This window comes from Blennius ocellaris (genome assembly GCF_963422515.1).
Source record: "Blennius ocellaris genome assembly, chromosome: 13".
In the NCBI taxonomy this organism is placed as follows: domain Eukaryota; kingdom Metazoa; phylum Chordata; class Actinopteri; order Blenniiformes; family Blenniidae; genus Blennius; species Blennius ocellaris.
The window spans coordinates 215,001-235,640 of NC_137662.1; the positions used below are offsets into that span (position 1 = coordinate 215,001).

General features: G+C 47.2%; 2 protein-coding genes across 3 annotated transcripts in view; one reads left to right on the top strand and one right to left on the bottom strand.

Annotated features, from left to right (window-relative positions):
- LOC308138775 (uncharacterized protein) overlaps positions 1-399 on the top strand; it is a gene marked incomplete at both ends in the record, with an annotated part of 2,545 nt that extends 2,146 nt beyond the window's left edge. Inside the window, one exon of the mRNA XM_080508026.1 lies at positions 332-399. Within this exon, the coding sequence (XP_080364152.1) occupies positions 332-399 (68 nt within the window). The remainder of the gene's footprint in view (positions 1-331) is intronic.
- The window catches only part of hspa12a (heat shock protein 12A), a 53,431-nt gene that overhangs the window by 9,129 nt on the left and 23,662 nt on the right, over positions 1-20,640 (bottom strand). Inside the window, exons 2-11 of one of the 2 annotated variants that reach the window (XM_080507805.1) lie at positions 18,400-18,476; positions 17,714-17,838; positions 15,677-15,863; positions 13,322-13,426; positions 13,021-13,137; positions 11,328-11,499; positions 8,402-8,488; positions 6,265-6,369; positions 5,938-6,196; positions 570-673 (exon numbers count right to left, since the gene is read on the bottom strand). In XM_080507805.1, coding sequence (XP_080363931.1) covers positions 570-673; positions 5,938-6,196; positions 6,265-6,369; positions 8,402-8,488; positions 11,328-11,499; positions 13,021-13,137; positions 13,322-13,426; positions 15,677-15,863; positions 17,714-17,838; positions 18,400-18,476 — 1,338 coding nt within the window. The remainder of the gene's footprint in view (positions 1-569; positions 674-5,937; positions 6,197-6,264; positions 6,370-8,401; positions 8,489-11,327; positions 11,500-13,020; positions 13,138-13,321; positions 13,427-15,676; positions 15,864-17,713; positions 17,839-18,399; positions 18,477-20,640) is intronic. The other variant, XM_080507806.1, reaches the window with a different exon arrangement.

The following is a 20,640-nucleotide window of genomic DNA, read 5'->3' on the forward strand; positions in this document are numbered from 1 at the left end:
ATGGTGGTGGTGGTGATGGTGATAGTGGTGGTGGTGGTGATGGTGGTGGTGGTGGTGGTAGTGGTGATGGTGGTGGTGTTAGTGGTGATGATGGTGGTGATGATGGTGGTGGTGATAGTGGTGGTGGTGGTGGTGGTGATGGCGGTGGTGATAATGGTGGTGGTGGTGATGGTGGTGGTGGTGGTGGTAGTGGTGATGGTGGTGGTGATGGTGATGGTGATGGTGGTGATGGTGGTGGTGATGGTGATGGTGGTGATGATGGTGGTGGTGGTGGTCGTTGACACGACAACATTTCAAATGTAAACACATTGCCGATGGGTTTTTGCTTCAGAAAAGCTTCATGTTTACATAACAACAATCTGGAAAAGCTTAAACAGCAGAAACATTGTGATGCTATGAAGTTAGCATGCTTGGCCAGGAGTTGGCGCTGTTGTTTGTTTCTGTGATGAAATGGTTAATAATTAAAAACATTAATAATGGCAAGTATGTGGACATTCGTATTTGTGTTATTACAGTGACCATCAAAATAAAAGTAGCACGTCCCAGGAGAATGAGTGGAGGCTTCTTACTGAGGTGCTGGATGATGTGGTCGATGGTGGGCTTGAAGAGGGAGTTCATGGCGTCTGGACTCATCCTCAGCATCCCCTGAGACGACCACTTCACAAAGTCCACGCTGCAGAGACACACAGAGGACACACAACTCTCAACTGCTGCTTCACAATGACACCCTTCCTGTTTGATCATGGGCAAAAATCCTTTTATCCAATGAAAACTTTATTTGGAATTAATTCAAAGCAAAGTTATGTTTGCCCTCTGGTCTGTACCAGAGTTCTTCTGACCATTACAGGAAGAGAAGCAGATTCATATCAGACAATCCATGAGACTTAACATTTGACATTTCATTTCCTTCATGAGCTTCATTAGATAAATCCTCCAGTGTATATTAAACATAATAAGAGCAATCAGAGATTTATGACCTCCGCCACGGAAATCACACATATTCCTCTTCAGATCAACTGCCTTTATTCATCTTTTTACTTTGGTGATCCCGTGATCGTGTTTCATGTTTTGAAAGAACCAAAGATGAGACAACACTGTTGCTTCTTCCACGTTATCGTCCAACTGGGGTGGAGAACTGAGTGTGGAGGTTCACTCTCCTCAAGCTGATTCTGAAGGAGGGGGGAGGGAAGGTGGAGGTGATGGAGGGATCAACAATGTCAATCCTAACAGATTGAAAGCACGTCACTTACACATGAGGGACTCGACTTCAGCTGCTGAGCACCTCTGGCTTCCAGCCCATAAGTCTTGTTAAACCTTCAAAGTGACTCCATCAGAGAAAAAATCTTCTAAATCTACGTCCAGTAAAAAAGTGTGATTCTGCCCAGAGAATAAACCACAACCAGACCTTCTCCTCTCATTTCAACCTGCAGTTTCCTAAATCCTTCACACCAAAGTCCAGAAGTTTCCACACAAACCATCAAAGTGTTGATGTTTCCTGACTGACACCATCTTCGGAAACCTGCCCCTATGGATTGTGGGACATCAAAGATGGCGTGGTTGCAGCTCCAGCCAGAAACATTTGACCGATTCAGCGAGGAAAACATCCAGACTTGGTCAAAGAAAGTCTTGAAATGTAGTGAAACTGATGTCTGAGGGATTTTCCAGAGAGAATCCAGATGTGGAGAGATCCAATGGACAAATGGGATTTGGTGACACGAAGCCTCGGGAATCTTCAGGAAATTCTGTGACGCTCAGACGTCGACAACCCGGGGATGTCCCGCCAAAATAAAATGCTGGAAATACCAGTTAGTCTGCGTGTGAAGAGGAACTTCCTTCAGGAAGGTTTTCATCAGAGACGTAGTAGAAGTGTGGGAAGTGATGGAAGTTTTGAAATTGTGAATGGACTTCACTCCACTCAAGGCTTTTCAACCGTGTGAGCAGTCCTAAAGCATGCAGCCTTTGTCACATTCACACATTCACTCACACATTCATTCATTCACACATTTATTTATTCACAAATCAAGGAGGCTGCAACCATGCAAGGCACTGTTGCCCCACTGTGAACAATTGAGGGACAAGTAGAGATGGGAATTGAACTTGCACCCATCGATAGGGAGACGGCAGCTGTACCAACAGAGCAATGCTACCTCTGTTAAAGCTCTGAGGAGAAACAGAGCTCTGGAGTAACAGGATTTTGGAGTAACAGGACTCTGGAGTAACAGGACTCTGGAGTAACAGGATTCTGGAGTCACAGGACTCTGGAGTAACATGGCTCTGGAGTAACAGGACTCTGGAGTAACAGGGATCTGGAGTAACATGGCTCTGGAGTAACAGGACTCTGGAGTAACGGGGCTCTGGAGTAACAGGGCTCTGGAGTAACAGGGATCTGGAGTAACAGGATTCTGCAGTCACAGAGCTCTGGAGTAACAGGACTCTGGAGTAACAGGATTCTGGAGTAACAGGGCTCTGGAGTAACAGGGCTCTGGAGTAACAGGGCTCTGCAGTCACAGAGCTCTGGAGTAACAGGGCTCTGGAGTAACAGGATTCTGGAGAAACAGGGCTCTGGAGTAACAGGACTCTGGAGTAACAGGGATCTGGAGTAACAGGACTCTGCAGTCACAGAGCTCTGGAGTAACAGGACTCTGGAGTAACAGGGCTCTGGAGTAACAGGACTCTGGAGTAACAGGGCTCTGGAGTAACAGGACTCTGGAGTAACAGGGCTCTGGAGTAACAGGACTCTGAAGTAACAGGACTCTGGAGTAAGGGCTCTGGAGTAACAGGGCTCTGGAGTAACAGGACTCTGGAGTAAGGGCTCTGGAGTAACAGGGCTCTGGAGTAACAGGACTCTGGAGTAACAGGGCTCTGGAGTAACAGGGCTCTGGAGCAATAGGACTCTGGAGCAATAGGACTCTGGAGCAATAGGACTCTGGAGTAACAGGACTCTGCCAGGCGCCTGCTTGGGCGCCATGGTGATCAATAGGTAATGAGATATTTCCATAACAACTGTAACGTGTTTGGAGCTGAGTGGAGGATTTCTAGGAAACTGTTCCCTTCAGACCACAAACGATCCATAGAGTCCATCTCCGTGTGTGTGTGTGTGTGTGATTCATGTCCAGTGTGTGTGTGTGTGTGTGATTCATGTCCAGTGTGTGTGTGTGTGTGTGTGTGTGTGTGTGTGTGTGTGTGTGTGTGTGGGTCTGTGTGATTCATGTCTTGTGTGTGTGTGTGTGCGTGTGTGTGTGTGTGTGTGATTCATGTCCAGAGTGTGTGTGTGTGTGTGTCTGTGTGTGTGTGATTCATGTCTTGTGTGTGTGTGTGTGTGTGTGATTCATGTCCAGTGTGTGTGTCTGTGTGCGCGTGATTCATGTCCAGTGTGTGTGTCTGTGTGTGTGTGATTCATGTCTTGTGTGTTTGTGTGTGTGTGTGTGTGTGTGTGTGTGTGTGTGTGTGTGTGTGTGTGTGTGTGTGTGTGTGTGTGATTCATGTCTTGTGTGTGTGTGTGTGTGTGTGTGTGTGTGTGTGTGTGTGTGTGTGTGTGTGTGTGTGTGTGTGTGTGTGTGTGCGCGTGATTCATGTCCAGTGTGTGTGTGATTCATGTCCAGTGTGACTCATGTCCAGTGTGTGTGTGTGTGTGTGATTCATGTCCAGTGTGACTCATGTCCAGTGTGAGTGTGACTCATGTCCAGTGTGACTCATGTCCAGTGTGAGAGTGTGACTCATGTCCAGTGTGACTCATGTCCAGTGTGAGAGTGTGACTCATGTCCAGTCTGAGAGTGTGACTCATGTCCAGTGTGACTCATGTCCAGTGTGAGAGTGTGACTCATGTCCAGTGTGACTCATGTCCAGTGTGAGAGTGTGACTCATGTCCAGTCTGAGAGTGTGACTCGTGTCCAGTGTGACTCATGTCCAGTGTGAGAGTGTGACTCATGTCCAGTGTGACTCATGTCCAGTGTGAGAGTGTGACTCATGTCCAGTGTGACTCATGTCCAGTGTGAGAGTGTGACTCATGTCCAGTGTGAGAGTGTGACTCATGTCCAGTGTGACTCATGTCCAGTGTGACTCATGTCCAGTGTGAGAGTGTGACTCATGTCCAGTGTGACTCATGTCCAGTGTGAGAGTGTGACTCATGTCCAGTGTGAGAGTGTGACTCATGTCCAGTGTGACTCATGTCCAGTGTGAGAGTGTGACTCATGTCCAGTCTGAGAGTGTGACTCATGTCCAGTGTGACTCATGTCCAGTGTGAGAGTGTGACTCATGTCCAGTGTGACTCATGTCCAGTGTGAGAGTGTGACTCATGTCCAGTCTGAGAGTGTGACTCATGTCCAGTGTGACTCATGTCCAGTGTGAGAGTGTGACTCATGTCCAGTGTGACTCATGTCCAGTGTGAGAGTGTGACTCATGTCCAGTGTGAGAGTGTGACTCATGTCCAGTGTGACTCATGTCCAGTGTGACTCATGTCCAGTGTGAGAGTGTGACTCATGTCCAGTGTGACTCATGTCCAGTGTGAGAGTGTGACTCATGTCCAGTGTGAGAGTGTGACTCATGTCCAGTGTGACTCATGTCCAGTGTGAGAGTGTGACTCATGTCCAGTCTGAGAGTGTGACTCATGTCCAGTGTGACTCATGTCCAGTGTGAGAGTGAGTGTGAGACACCATCACACAGGTCTTCCAGAGGCCTCCAGGGCTCCAGGTTCCTGCTGAGGTGAAGACCCAGAGACACATTGGCTGCGTGGAGCTTTGTCTCTATCAAACTCTAACAGCTGGAAGAGAAAAGTTCACATCGCCTCCAGCGCTGCTTCCTCTTTCGTTTTGGAGGGTTTTCTACTACATGGAGCTGTTTGGTCTTCAAATGTTCATCTGAGAACAGCAGCTGAGGCGTGATGAAGAATCAAGGATGAAGACGGGTTGGTGTGGAAAGAGCCTGTGAAGTCAGGTTTGGTCTGGTTGTCACCATTAGTGCAGGAGCACCTGTATGGAGGTTTGAAGCAGGTAATGCTGATTGTCTCCTGATTCCAGTGAGGAAGAAATCCCCCACAGGCAGAATGGCTTCATTTTAGGTGACTACGCACTTTTAACCTCATTTCTCAGACGAGTCAAGTCTGAATTGTATTTGTCTGCAACACCTGATAATGAAAATGACCCATTTGCACTACTACCCATAAGGGACTGTCCCCTTGCATTGTTGAGTTCCACTGAGCATGTGACTGCCTCTGGCTGCCTGTTCAACCAGGTCCCACCTTTACAAGCCTCGCCTTCCTGTGACAGGAGTTCACCTTTAGTGTTCAGTGCTTTCATTTTGTTTCTCTCTCAGTGGATGAGGTTTGTGGAGTGCTCCTCTGGCTTGCTCCGCCTCCTCAGTGTCTGCCCTTCACTCCGTAGTCACACCGCTTCGCTGTAGAACTGGTGTTGAATGCCTCACAAGCTAAAGTGATGGCTTTTGCTCAAGCGAGAGGAGACGAGATGTTCTTCCCATGGGGCGACAGAGTGAGTCGTCCAATAACCAAAGGGTTGGCAGTTCAATTCCCACTCTATCCAAGTCATTGGCATTGTGTCCTTGGGCAAGGCAACTGTAATAAACTACAATAAAGAACTTTGGATCAGTTTTGGCCTGTTGAGACGTCTTCAGCAGTTGAAGCTGTTTCGTGATCTACAGCTTTTCACACGTTCATTATCTGCTTTTGCTCAGTTTGAACTCATTCTTACTGTTAAGCACCTCATAACGTTTTCTCTTATCTGTCGGTTTCTCCACACATCCAACTTGAACATAAACCAGCACCAGAGGCAGTGGAAAGCCTTTATATTTGAGTTTCAATGCAGCTATGTTTGATTACACAGTGAGTTTATCTCTTCCCCTTGTGACGTCACAGGAAGCTAAATGTGAAGCGTGAGCCATGTGAGCGCGGCGCCCCCTGGTTCTGCTGGGTGGGTGTGGACCTACTTGCTCTTCCGCAGGGCGTGCTCCACACTGTGGCCCCGGAACTTCTTGTAGTAGTCGATGAAGGAGAAGGGCAGGTTGATGTTGAGTGGGTTGGTTCTCTCAGGAGCCGCGGCTCTCTTCCGGGACTCGAAGGCGATCATCAGGTCCACCCAGGCAGCCGGCCTCTTTATCTTGAACTGGTCGATGAAGTCCTGGCCAAAGATCTTGCACAGGAGCTTCTCGAACTCGTAGTCGATCCCGATGGAGCCGTACGGTCCGCCTGGGAGAGGACCAGGAAGTGAGTGGAGACACAAAGCAGTTGGAGCCGTTTGCCGGAGGCGCCGTTACCTGAAGCCTTGTACAGCTCTTTCAAATGTCCCTCTGGAAGACGGATCTGATGCACAGTCAGGTCTACGGTCCCTCCGCCACAGTCCACAACCACATAGCGGTCTCCTGCACAGAGGACACATGTGTGAACTGGTACGTCAGAGCTTCAGTGCGGGTCTGCAGTGTCTCAGTGTCTCTGCGTGACCCGAGGCCTGGACTGCGACCCCTGATCAACACATCCAGGATCAGTTTCCTGATCCAGACACTGGATCCTGATCACCGTTACTGCGAAGCAGGTTGTCATCTACTCTCTCGTTCAACCTCGATCACAAGTGTGCACGTTCACATGAAAGGGGCGGAGTTTGCAGCATCTGACCAATCACACACACAGAAACCCTGCAGAAGGTTTACAGATTACTGAAGGAGCAGTTAATCTCTGAGATTATGAAGAATTCAAAGACATCCAGCAGCTCAAAGCAACACTGCTGCTGCAGCCAATCCAGAACATTCCTGACTTGTTAACGCTGACTTGGTGAGATTATATGATATTAATTCATGAGTGATATAATCAGACTCACTTTCACTTGATTCCAGCAGAAAGGTTCCAGCAGAGCTTCCTCACTGCTCTTCTTTTAGTCTAGAGTCTCCATCCACCGGTTTTGAGGCTGAGCTTCTCTTGTGAGTGTTTTGTTTTGGAATATGAATTCATCGCCATGACGACAGGAGAAGTTGTGGTTCCATAAATTCATGTTTCTACGTTCACTATTAAACTCCAGGGAGGCTGACATATGAGACTTTATACATGTATGACAGTTTCAAGACCAAACCTTCCATTTCTCCTAATTAATAAACTTGTTTAAAACACAACAGATGTTTTACACCTATCGCTGTAACCTCTGGACCACCTTTCAATAAAGTTTTGATTTAATTTTCAAATGAAAAACAGAGGAGATGTAGATTTATCCATGGCACTGGTCAGAGGCAGATAGGATGAGTGTCAGACTGGAATGCATTACATTTTAGGTTCAACTCAACAGGACTGGTTCTACTGGACAGGACTGGTTCTCCTGGACAGGACACTTTGTCTCAGTGGCTTTCATTCATCACTCTTTGCAGATTGCAGGTGAATTGATCCTGGTATCACAGGAGTTTTGCTCAGGAACAGTCAGTTATTGGTTCTCTAAAGTTCTTTGTGTTGTTGGTGATCAATGATTCATTTTTTCACATCAACTCTTTTGATCTGAACTGAATAAGATGTGATGTGACATTAACTTCATCTGTTTGAGGTGTGAAGTGACCAGAGCCAGGAGTCAAATGTGGTGTATCACAGCAAACGCCACTGAGTGAGGAGTGTTTCTACGTGGTAGTACCACAGTAGTACCATAGTGGTACATTATATGTTCTCTGTTATCAAGGTTCACCCTCCAAACTGAATGAACAAGCGTTCACAAGCATAAACAACAAGATGTAACAGATCTATAAATGTTATGTAGACATTTGCTCTGGCGACTCTTCATACAACATTTCCGCTTCAGTTAAACTGACTTTACCAGTTTGTCAATACTATATTAGTAAGTATTTTATATTTTCAGATGCTTGTTTGGTGACTACGTCACAGAACTAAAAATTGAAAATCTTGTCTGGTGAGACAAAGTGCATGTGATGTGTGGTGAGGGTCTCTATGGAGGGAACAAATGGTTTGGCATGTGTGAAACCTGTTCACGTTACGGAGGAATACAATGAATACGTGACACCAGATGTTAAATGGAGAAGCCAACATTATAAGATCTGTTAGAGGTGAAAACTGCTCTGCGTTTCGGGGAGTTCAGGGTTTGTGGTGATATACTGGGGTCAAAGTGCAGCTCCCACAAACACCATGTCTCCATGAGGGACGTCTTGAAAATGTAATATAAAAACATGAAGAAGATAACAAATACAAACGAACTCGGCTTCTCTTCACATCACACATTTTGTCCTCAAGAGAAATGATGACCAGAGTGGGTCTGCTTCTAGTGTGTGTGTGTGTGTGTGTGTGTGTGTGTGTGTGTGTGTGTGTGTGTGTGTGTGTGTGTGTGTGTGTGTGTGTGTGTGAGGCGGCAGCAGAGCAAACAGCAGTGACTGAAGGAAGAGAAGTGAGTAAAGAGGAGACAGACTCTACCTTCTTCCAGCTCCGACCAAAGCTCCCCTACGACATTTTCCACCAAAAAGGTGCGGCTCTGCCGGTTGCGTCGGGCATGCTCCTTAGCTGCTTGTTAACAGAGAGAGAATGAGTGAGTGAGGTGGAGGCGGAGGTGGAGGTGGAGGTGGAGGTGGAGGTGTGCAGGAAGCAGCAGCGGCAGCTGTATCAACATGTGGAGGGCTTCACAGCCGTCACATGGACATCAAACCTCAACTGGAAGGGTTAGTCTGGAGGAAAAGCAGTGTCACTACAGTCCTACTGGACCTGCACATCATCACAGTCCAACTGCTCTACACACCTTACAGTAGAACATGACCCAGTCCAACAGCTCTACACACCTTACAGTAGAACATGACCCAGTCCAACAGCTCGACACACCTTACAGTAGAACATGACCCAGTCCAACAGCTCTACACACCTTACAGTAGAACATGACCCAGTCCAACAGCTCTACACACCTTACAGTAGAACATGACCCAGTCCAACAGCTCTACACACCTTACAGTAGAACATGACCCAGTCCAACAGCTCTACACACCTTACAGTAGAACATGACCCAGTCCAACAGCTCTACACACCTTACAGTAGAACATGACCCAGTCCAACAGCTCTACACACCTTACAGTAGAACATGACCCAGTCCAACAGCTCTACGCACCTTACAGTAGAACATGACCCAGTCCAACAGCTCTACACACCTTACAGTAGAACATGACCCAGTCCAACAGCTCGACACACCTTACAGTAGAACATGACCCAGTCCAACAGCTCTACGCACCTTACAGTAGAACATGACCCAGTCCAACAGCTCTACACACACCCAGTGTGTGTAAACAAAACCAGCCGCTACACCCACAGCTGGAAACACCTCAGACACATCGGGGGAAACACTGTCAAACCCTCCCGTTCTCACATCTCCACCCGTTCTCACATCCTCCAGCTGTTCTCACATCATCCAGCTGTTCTCACATCCTCCAGCTGTTCTCACATCTTCCTCCTCCTGACACCATCAGTTCCTCCACCACAGTTCACCTCCACTCTGACACCACCAGAGGTCCTCCACCACAGTTCACCTCCACCCTGACACCACCAGAGGTCCTCCACCACAGTTCACCTCCACCCTGACACCATCAGAGTTCCTCCACCACAGTTCACCTCCACCCTGACACCACCAGAGGTCCTCCACCACAGTTCACCTCCACCCTGACACCACCAGAGGTCCTCCACCACAGTTCACCTCCACCCTGACACCACCAGAGGTCCTCCACCACAGTTCACCTCCACCCTGACACCACCAGAGGTCCTCCACCACAGTTCACCTTCACCCTGACACCACCAGAGGTCCTCCACCACAGTTCACCTCCACCCTGACACCACCAGAGGTCCTCCACCACAGTTCACCTCCACCCTGACACCACCAGAGGTCCTCCACCACAGTTCACCTCCACCCTGACACCACCAGAGTTCCTCCACCACAGTTCACCTCCACCCTGACACCACCAGAGGTCCTCCACCCCAGTTCACCTCCACCCTGACACCACCAGAGTTCCTCCACCACAGTTCACCTCCACCCTGACACCACCAGAGTTCCTCCACCACAGTTCACCTCCACCCTGACACCACCAGAGTTCCTCCACCACAGTTCACCTCCACCCTGACACCACCAGAGTTCCTCCACCACAGTTCACCTCCACCCTGACACCACCAGAGGTCCTCCACCACAGTTCACCTCCACCCTGACACCACCACAGTTCCTCCACCACAGTTCACCTTCACCCTGACACCACCAGAGTTCCTCCACCACAGTTCACCTCCACCCTGACACCACCAGAGTTCCTCCACCACAGTTCACCTCCACCCTGACACCACCAGAGTTCCTCCACCACAGTTCACCTCCACCCTGACACCACCAGAGTTCCTCCACCACAGTTCACCTCCACCCTGACACCACCAGAGGTCCTCCACCACAGTTCACCTCCACCCTGACACCACCACAGTTCCTCCACCACAGTTCACCTCCACCCTGACACCATCAGAGTTCCTCCACCACAGTTCACCTCCACCCTAACATGAGAGCTGCTGCTTTTTACCCTCCAACAGATAAAGTTATAAACGATGGTTCTGAAAAGAAAGGTTCCTTTTGCCAACAACAATAATGAGTGAAGTGTGAGTGAAGCGTCAATAAAAAGACGTGATGTGAGTTTTGACATATAATGAAGTGGTTTGTGTTTTCAGAAAACATTTTCCGTGTTTACAACATCAAATCACTCAAACGCACAAAAGAAACAATCAAGACATTGAAACATTGATTGTGGATCAACTCAGATTGAAATAGATGGTTCGTTCAGCAGCAGCACGAGGGCGCCCCCAAGTGCTGGGAAACAATGGCTTGAAATAACAACATGGACCAACTGCCTGCAGGCAAGTGAAGGACGAGTGAGAGAAGACAGAAGTGAGACTGAGGTGAGTCCTGTTGATCCTGGTTTCTGCAGACATTCATGGTTACTCAGTGGAGGAAAGAGGACGAGACATGACTTTTTGCTGCTTCAGGCGTCACTTCATCCTCAGCTGATCAGTGAATGAAGCAGGTTCCAGACTGCTGGAGGTTCAGTCTGTTCTTCTCTAAAATCAGACTGAAGGAGAGTCAAGCTGACGTGACTGATCTCAACACAGACAATTCACACTCATCATGTCACCGTCATGCAGTGAGCAACACCTGAAACTGAGAGAAGCAGCCAAAGCAAGTGGAAAACTGATCTTTGTGTCCTTCATGCATGTGGTATTTGTATGGACGACATGTTTACCATGGCCTGGAGATGCTAGGGACAGAAAAGACATTGATCCATGAGCAGAGTGCCATGTTAGCGTGTTAGCATGCTAGCTGACAGTTTTGACTGTTTGGTACCTGGAGTCATTCCACTGCCCAAGTTCTCAGTGGGGCTGAAGCCGTTCTGGGTGGGCGGGGTTCCCAGGTCCACCAACTGATGGAGGCGCAGCTTGCGGCAGTAGATGGAGGCGGCCTCCGGCTCCAAGGCGATGATGAGCTGCTCTGGGATTTCCCGAGACACCAGACCAGACTGCAGCAGGACAGACAGCACACTTCAATCTACTGACCCTGACCTCCTGCAGCACCACACCATCACATGTTCTTAAGGTGAAGACCCGAACCCCACAGAGGCAGTCCTCCACCGTAACCTTCCTGGACCGAGACCCTAACCCCACAGAGGCAGTCCTCCACCGTAACCTTCCTGGACCGAGACCCTAACCCCACAGAGGCAGTCCTCCACTGTAACGTTCCTGGACCGAGACCCTAACCCCACAGAGGCAGTCCTCCACTGTAACCTTCCTGGACCGAGACCCTAACCCCACAGAGGCAGTCCTCCACTGTAACCTTCCTGGACCGAGACCCTAACCCCACAGAGGCAGTCCTCCACCGTAACCTTCCTGGACCGAGACCCTAACCCCACAGAGGCAGTCCTCCACCGTAACCTTCCTGGACCGAGACCACATGTTGAACCACAGGCTCCACACCTTCTTTATCTGGATAACTTCTTAACTTCAGTACTTTGTGATTCTACTTTGACGTCTATCCACCTCCTATGCTTTAATGTGTTTGTTTCATACGTTGCATTCTGCTTAATGGTTTTTCTCTTCCTGGTGTGTCGAGTTCACTGGCCGGTGGCAGCAGAGCTCTGTGTTCACATCTAAAGTCATTGCTGCTATATTTGATGACTCTATAAATTAAAAGTCATTGATTTGATCAATAATAACTGGAATGAAGTCAACACGTCATTCAAAGTTTCAAACATCATCTGCTATTCAAGACCCTGAGGGAAGAAAAACTAAAAGGTAGAAGACAGAACTATTATTTGTATTACTAATACCAGTACTAATACTAGTACTAGTACTAATACCAGTATTGGTACTAGTACCAGTTCTCATACTAAAACCAGTATTGGTACTAGTACTAATACAAATACCAGTATTGGTACGAGTACCAGTTCTAATACGAATACCAGTATTGGTACTAGTACTAGTTCTAATACAAATACCAGTATTGGTACTGGTACGAGTACTAACAACAGTATTGGTACTTGTACTCATACCAGTATTGGTACTAGTTCTAATACCAGTATTGGTACTAGTACTAGTTCTAATACCAGTATTGGTACTGGTACTTGTACTAATACTAATACTAATACCAGTATTGGTAATAGTACTCGTTCTAATACCAGTATTGGTACTGGTACTAATACTAATACCAGTATTGGTAATAGTACTCGTTCTAATACCAGTATTGGTACTGGTACTTGTACTAATACTAATACTAACACCAGTATTGGTAATAGTACTAGTTCTAATACCAATATTGGTACTAGTACTAGTACTAATACTAATACTAATACCAGTATTGGTACTTGTCAGTCTCTTGGAAGTGATTCTACTGGATGACTTCAGGGCTCAGGACTCAGTAGAGTTTGATCCCTACAGTATTTCACTATAGTGAGTGTCTGTGCAGCAGTTTGACTTGTTTGTGAAAGTGTGAGAGAAGCGAAGGCCGGTGTCTGGAAACAGAGTGAGTGGACTTCCTTTCCCACCTTATAGGCGGCTTCCCTCATGAACTGCTTGGCAGGCATTTTCCAGATGGCAGGAACTGTGATGACCCATCTCACATCGCCGTTGTCGAACTCCCCGCCGGTCTGATCGCTCAGTTCCTGCAGTCAACATTGAGGGTGTCACCAGTCAGTGACACACCGTGGGCTCACGCTACCGTGGTCACGACGCGTGGTTTCTACGCTTCGTGTTTTAATAGCCAGTGGTGCTTTTGATGAATATTGAAAGATTACAACCAGAAGAGAAGGTGTAAATCAGCAGGGAGGTGGGGAGGATGGATGGTACCTTCAGTGCCTGCTCCTTGAAGAAAGCCAGCGCGTATGCAAATATGTCCAGAGCCTTCACCCTCTTCCCATTGGCTGCGTGCAGGTCGGTGTTAATGGACAGATTCTGGAGGAGGAAACATTGACGTTAGTCATGTGATCATACAGTCTCGTAGTTTTATCTTCCCATCAACAAACAGTATCACTCATCAGTGACACCAGCCTCTGTCTACGCTACGTCACCTCCACCTACACTGTGACGAGGCTACATCACCTCCACCTCTTCTGTGTCTACGCTGTCACCTCCACCTCCTGTGTCGAGGCTACATCACCTCCACCTCTTCTGTGTCTACGCTGTCACCTCCACCTCCTGTCGATGCTACTTCACCCCCACCTCCTATGTGTCTACGCTATGCCACCTCCACCTCCTATGTGTCTACGCTACGCCAACTCCACCTCCTGTGTCGACGCTACATCACCTCCACCAGCCTGTGTCTACACTATGTCACCTCCACCTCCTATGTGTCTATGCTACGCCACCTCCACCTCCTGTGTCAACGCTACATCACCTCCACCAGCCTCTGTATCTATGCGATGTCACCTCCACCTCCTTCGTGTTGACGTTACATCACCACCACCTCCTCTGTATCGACGCTACATCACTTCCCCCTCCTCTGTGTCTACGGTATATGCCACCTCCACCTCCTCTGTGTATGCTATGCCACCTCCACCTCTGTGTTGATGCTACGTCACCTCCACGTCACTCCCACCTCCTCTGTGTCAAGGCTACATCACCTCAACCAGCCTCACAGTCTACAGTAGCGCAGCGTAGTGAAGGATATTACATTAGCAATACTAGGATCAGGGTTTATGTGCATCAACCTGACAGTTGATTGTAACCAGGACATTCAGACCGTTGATTTCTGGATCAGGTTGTTCTGCTCTCAGCCAGACGTATGATAGTAGAACAACAGATTAGAACTCAGCTACTCCAGATAACAACATACAGCTTTCATGACACACACTGATGAAAGAGGTCTGATTTCGGTTTGAAACAGACGCCATGACCAAATTGACCAATGGTGCTGAAGCCCAACGTATTGTCAGGGTGTGGCCCCGCCCAGAAGAAAACTGTCCAACCACTGAAGTTGGACACTCTGCTCGTACTCCTGCTGAGACGTTCAGGGTCCAGCGCCGTGCATTACATACTGTATGGCTATCTTTACTTTCTTTGCTAAATAAATGGTAAAACGTATCTCGCTATCTTGAGACTCTTTTTAAACAACCAAGTATAGAATCAAATGACTGGGAGGAGCCAGCAGGCTAGGGTGGGTTTCAACAGTAGCATAGCATAGCATAGCATAGAATAGCATAGCATAGCATAGCATAGCATAGCATAGCATAGCATAGCATCTCTGTCTGCTCAGCGCGATGCTACTACAGACTTGAGGGACTGAGCTGCTGGTGATGAGAGAGGATCTGTCAGATTTAGACTTAAACAATGTTTAGCATGTAGCATTGCTGGTGTGTGGGCCCTGAAACCTTTTAGCATGTAGCATGCAGCATAGCTCAGCGTTTCGTGCTGAACATTTAAACTATTGATTGATGTCTGGTAACTTCTGCTGGTCCAAATATCTGCTAATGAAGGATCTGGTGTCATACAAAGTATTTCCTCCTCATGATATTCTAGGAGAACGTAGTTTATAGGTTGTTTATCATCCTCATTAATTTGAAAGCCTCTCAAAACCGCGGACATTGCTCGTGCTCTCTAGAAAACTTGCGGGCGACGTTGCTGACGCATGACGTCACATGGTACTCACAGGGATGTATCGGGGTGAGAGGACTCAGTGCAGTATCGGACTCGATACCCGATACTGGTATCGGTAAGGGTGCATCCCTACGTACAAGCAAACCTGAACAGCTAATGACAACAACCCTTGGCGGAGCGCTCAGGGAGACCTTGCTAGCTAATTATTACTGATGGGAGTGTCGTTCTGCCTCTGAGAACATCCTGCATGAGAGAAATGAGAGGTGACTGTGAGCTTTTCAAAAAACATTTTTATTAAATTGGAAGTCCAGCCCTTCTGGAGATAAAATATGCCTCATGTTTCTCCTGAACTGAGCTGTGATACTGTGTTTTCATCTGATTGTGAGTTTTCTTTTATCTTCCTTACTCAAGGGCGATTGTTTCTTTAAGTGAAGAAAAGGCTGAGTGGTGCTCTATGGATAAAGCAGAACTGAGTTGAAAGTGTGTACTTGTGTGAAAACGTTTCTAATCAAATCTGGTAAGCTGTGAATCTGACGCAGCGCCCCCTGCTGGCAGAAGCCCAGCCACCTACAGGTAGGGACCATGGTGTCAGAACGGCGGCAGCCTTACCGCCGTGGTGTGGAGCTTCATCTTGAACTTCTCCAGGTACAGCCACTGCTTGGACTCGCTGGGATCCAGGTCATGGTAGAAGTCACGAGCAGCATATCCGAAGCTGTGGAACTTCCTGTCTGGAGTCAGGAGGATGGTGGTGGGGGTCTTCTGATTGGACACTCCGGGGTCTCCACCCTCCCAACGCCTAGCGAGACATGTCAGCATTTAACACAAGAAGGAAGAAATCTTTTCCTGAGATTTACATCAATATGAAATGTCAGAACAATGATTTCTCAAGTTAAAGACTCTTTCTTTTCATCTTGTTTGAAACCTTCTCATTTCCACTGAAAATACCAGTGAGGTCACGTCACACATGCTAATAATACCTGCCCTGCCCTCCATTAGTCTAGAAATACTGTGCTGCTCCATTACTGCCACCTCAGTTCCTCAGGAGGCCTGGAACCGTCTCTCCCTCCAGAGCACCTGATGGAACAGGAACTCATTTCACTGTGGACGGACCAGTGGGAGAAGCTTTCTGTGGCTGCAAGGAAGCATTCAGGCTAAATAAAGAAACTGTTTGTGAATTATGTGTAACTGTTGTTCTGACTGACTGACTGACTGACAACCATGAGGTCGTCTGTACCAGGGTTGACGACCATGAGGCTCTGGTCGTCTGTACCAGGACTGACAACCATGAGGCTCTGGTTGTCTGTACCAGGGCTTGTAGCTGCAACCGCCTCAATATGTCCCTGAAGGAACGTTGGCCCTGGTTTCCCAACTTGGTAGTTTTATTTTGACAGTCACCATAATAACAACCCAACTTGCTACTTTTATTTTGACAGTCACCATAATAACAACCCACCTTGGTAGTTTTATTTTGACAGTCACCATGATAACAACCCAACTTGCTACTTTTATTTTGACAGTCACCATGATAACAACCCAACTTGGTAGTTTTATTTTGACAGTCACCATAATAACAACCCAACTTGCTACTTTTATTTTGACAGTCACCATAATAACAACCCACCTTGGTAGTTTTATTTTGACAGTCACCATGATAACAACCCAACTTGCTACTTTTATTTTGACAGTCACCATGATAACAACCCAATTTGGTAGTTTTATTTTGACAGTCACCAGATAACAACCCAACTTGCTACTTTTATTTTGACAGTCACCATAATGACAACCCACCTTAGTAGTTTTATTTTGACAGTCACCATGATAACAACCCAACTTGGTAGTTTTATTTTGACAGCCGCCAAAATAACAATCCAACTTGGTACTTTTATTTTGACAGTCACCATAATAACAACCCAACTTGCTACTTTTATTTTGACAGTCACCATAATAACAACCCACCTTAGTAGTTTTATTTTGACAGTCACCATGATAACAACCCAACTTGGTAGTTTTATTTTGACAGTCACCATGATAACAACCCAACTTGGTAGTTTTATTTTGACAGCCGCCATAATAACAATCCAACTTGGTAGTTTTATTTTGAAAGTCCCCGTAACAACAATCCAACTTGGTGGTTTTTTTTGAAAGTCCCCATAATAACAATCCAACTTGGTGGTCTGTCCACTAGAATGTCCACGTTCTACCAGTGTTCATGTCTGGAGCTCATTGATCTCTGCTGTTTCATTATAAAAACAATCAACAGCACCAACTAGTGGACAAAAATGCCAACGACATCGTATTCAGTGTTTCTGTCATTGCTGTATGTGCAACTTTTCTGAAACCAAAATGCAAAACGATGAGTTTTCACTTGAAAGGTGGTGTGAAGGGTGACGATGTGATGAAGCGTCATGTGGTGGGTCTGTGAGTGGGATCCGTCTCAAAGACGGCCTGGCCCCGCCCACGAGGTCAATAGACAACACACTTTACAATGTGTCTCAACACAACAACTCGTGAAATGAAATGAAATGAACCATCCATGGTTTTCATTCTGCTCCTGGAGCATCACTAAAGGTGTGTGTGAGGAGTGTGTGCCGTGCCCTTCTCGGCTCCCACACACTCCTCACTGTCTGCACCGCGGCGTCAACACACCTCATGGTGTGAATGCACTCCGGCTCCTTGGTGAAGGCGTAAGCATAACCGCTGGACGTGGTCCCGAAGTCGATGGCCACCACCACCACATAGGAGGGTCCGGAGGGCACCTGGTCCGAGTCGTTCTGAGGGCCGAGCAGAGGACAGTGTGAGGGGTGATCTCGTATCACTGCCTGCTCTGATCAGCTGCTCCAGGAACAACTGGCTCAGGTTCAACTAACTAGTCCTCCCAGGCTTCACTGTTTCCAGCAGCACTCTGAAGCTTTAATGCTTCTATTCAATCCAGAAAGAAGACGTGGAATAGTTCATCCTGCTGGTAATTGTAGTCACCAGCATTCGTGGAGAGACTACTGACTATTTATACTCGTGTTAATATCCTAAATGTATTTAATTACACGCAGTTATTACTGTTACAGTAACGTAAATGTTTCTGTTGTGTGCGTGTAAATAGTAATTATGTCGTCTGGAACAGTATTGCTTCTATCTGCAGTCTCATGAAGCTGCTGTGACGCTGCACGGCTCCTAAACACACATCGCTCTCCTCTCCGAGAGAGAGAGCACAGACAGGAGTGTGATGTGGCGTCATGCAGCAGGATGTTCGTGTGAGCGGAACACTAATGGACGCAGGTCGATTGAAAAACCAAGCGAGACACAATGAGCAGACAAGCAGGAAATGACTGAGTCACCTGTGTGTGAGAAGGAGACAGCGGGGTGATGCCCGGGTCGCCCAGGCTCTTGGCTGGAGACGGGTTCGCCATCGCATCTGTAGGCGGAGACAGAGGCACAGACAGGACCAGGCTGCTACATCATCACCATCACCATCATCATCATCATCATCATCAACATCAACATCAACATCAACATCACCATCAACATCGTCATCACCATCATCATCATCATCATCAACATCAACATCAACATCACCATCAACATCAACATCAACATCAACATCAACATCAACATCGTCATCACCATCAACATCGTCATCACCATCATCATCATCAACATCAACATCATCATCATCATCATCATCATCATCAACATCAACATCAACATCAACATCACCATCAACATCGTCATAATCATCATCAACATCGTCATCACCATCACCATCATCATCATCATCATCATCCTCATCATCAACATTAACATCACCGTCAACATCGTCATAATCATCATCAACATCGTCACCATCATCATCATCATCATCATCATCATCATCATCATCATCATCATCCTCATCATCAACATTAACATCACCATCAACATCGTCATAATCATCATCAACATCGTCATCACCATCATCATCATCATCATCATCATCATCATCCTCATCATCAACATTAACATCACCATCAACATCGTCATCACCATCATCATCATCAACATCAACATCAACATCACCATCAACATCGTCATAATCATCATCAACATCGTCATCACCATCATCATCATCATCATCATCATCATCATCATCATCATCAACATCAACATCAACATCATCATCAACATCGTCATCACCATCATCATCATCAACATCAACATCACCATCAACATCGTCATAATCATCATCAACATCAACATCAACATCAACATCAACATCAACATCAACATCACCATCAACATCGTCATAATCATCATCAACATCAACATCATCATCAACATCAACATCAACATCACCATCAACATCATCAACATCGTCATCACCATCATCATCATCATCATCAACATCATCATCATCATCATCACCAAAGGTAAGTAAAAACAACAAAGTAGCTCTTTCACACCCATCCTCCTCTCCTCTGCTCTGACCTGGACCGGCTCTCCACCAATCACAGTCACTTTGACCAGGAACCACGACGACCATAAAACTGAACTTACAGTTTTTTATCATGTCTCATCCTAACAATCCTTTAATGACCAACTTCCCCTCTATCAAAGTCAACTGCTCTCAACCTGGCACACGCACGCACGCACGCACGCACGCACGCACACACACACACACACACACACACACACACACACACACACACACACACACACACACACACACACAAACCCTGAGAGCCTCCGGATTCAACCTGGGAGATGAATTTGTTGGATTAATTAATTGGATGACTTTCCAAATGCTGGATTTCACAATTTTTCAAATTCGGGCAGCTTTTTGAACTATTAATTGAGATGTTGTGGTCCACGCTGAAGACCACATGAGTCAAGTCCTCTCGGCTGACGTCTCACTCAGGTTACTACTGTAAAGTGAGGGTTAGGGTGAGCTGGTGAGACGGAGGGAGGCTCCCCTCCTCAGGGTGATGCTGTGTTCGAGGGATACGTGGCTCACGGGAGGGTCCGTCCCTCCGTCCCTGTCAGTTCTGACACTTCTGAGCCGAGACAACTCAGCAGACAGCAGGTAAAAAAAAGTCCGGAGCTGCGGCGGCGAGGTTGGTATTGATCTGTGAGAGGGACTCTGTGGAGGTGCAGGTCACTGCTGCTCACAGTTTGATCTGTGACGAGCTTTTTACCCCGAGTGAAATGAAGTGTGGAGCGGTTGTGAGGCGGAGCTCTCACAGTGGGGGCTGGAAAGGCCCCCGGGCCCCGTCCTGACCCCCCGAGCTCCTGCAGATCTGCACACTGACGACTTCCCCGCTCTGAGAGCGGAGAGCCTCCGTTGCACCTGGCTTTAAAACACAATGACATTTCAGTAGAATTGGTGACTGTCTCCCCATTTGTGACCATCATTTTCATTAGTACGGCTTAATAGCCTTCACTGAAAGTGTTCTTTGAAAACATCATAATAATACTCCCTGGACGTACTGTAAGTGTCTGGCAGAATTGTCTCACGACGGGACATCATGTTATCCATCCTATTCTCCTGCCTGGCTCACCCTTTTCTCTCGTCCACCCCTACAGAGCGGATGAGTGGTCTGAAG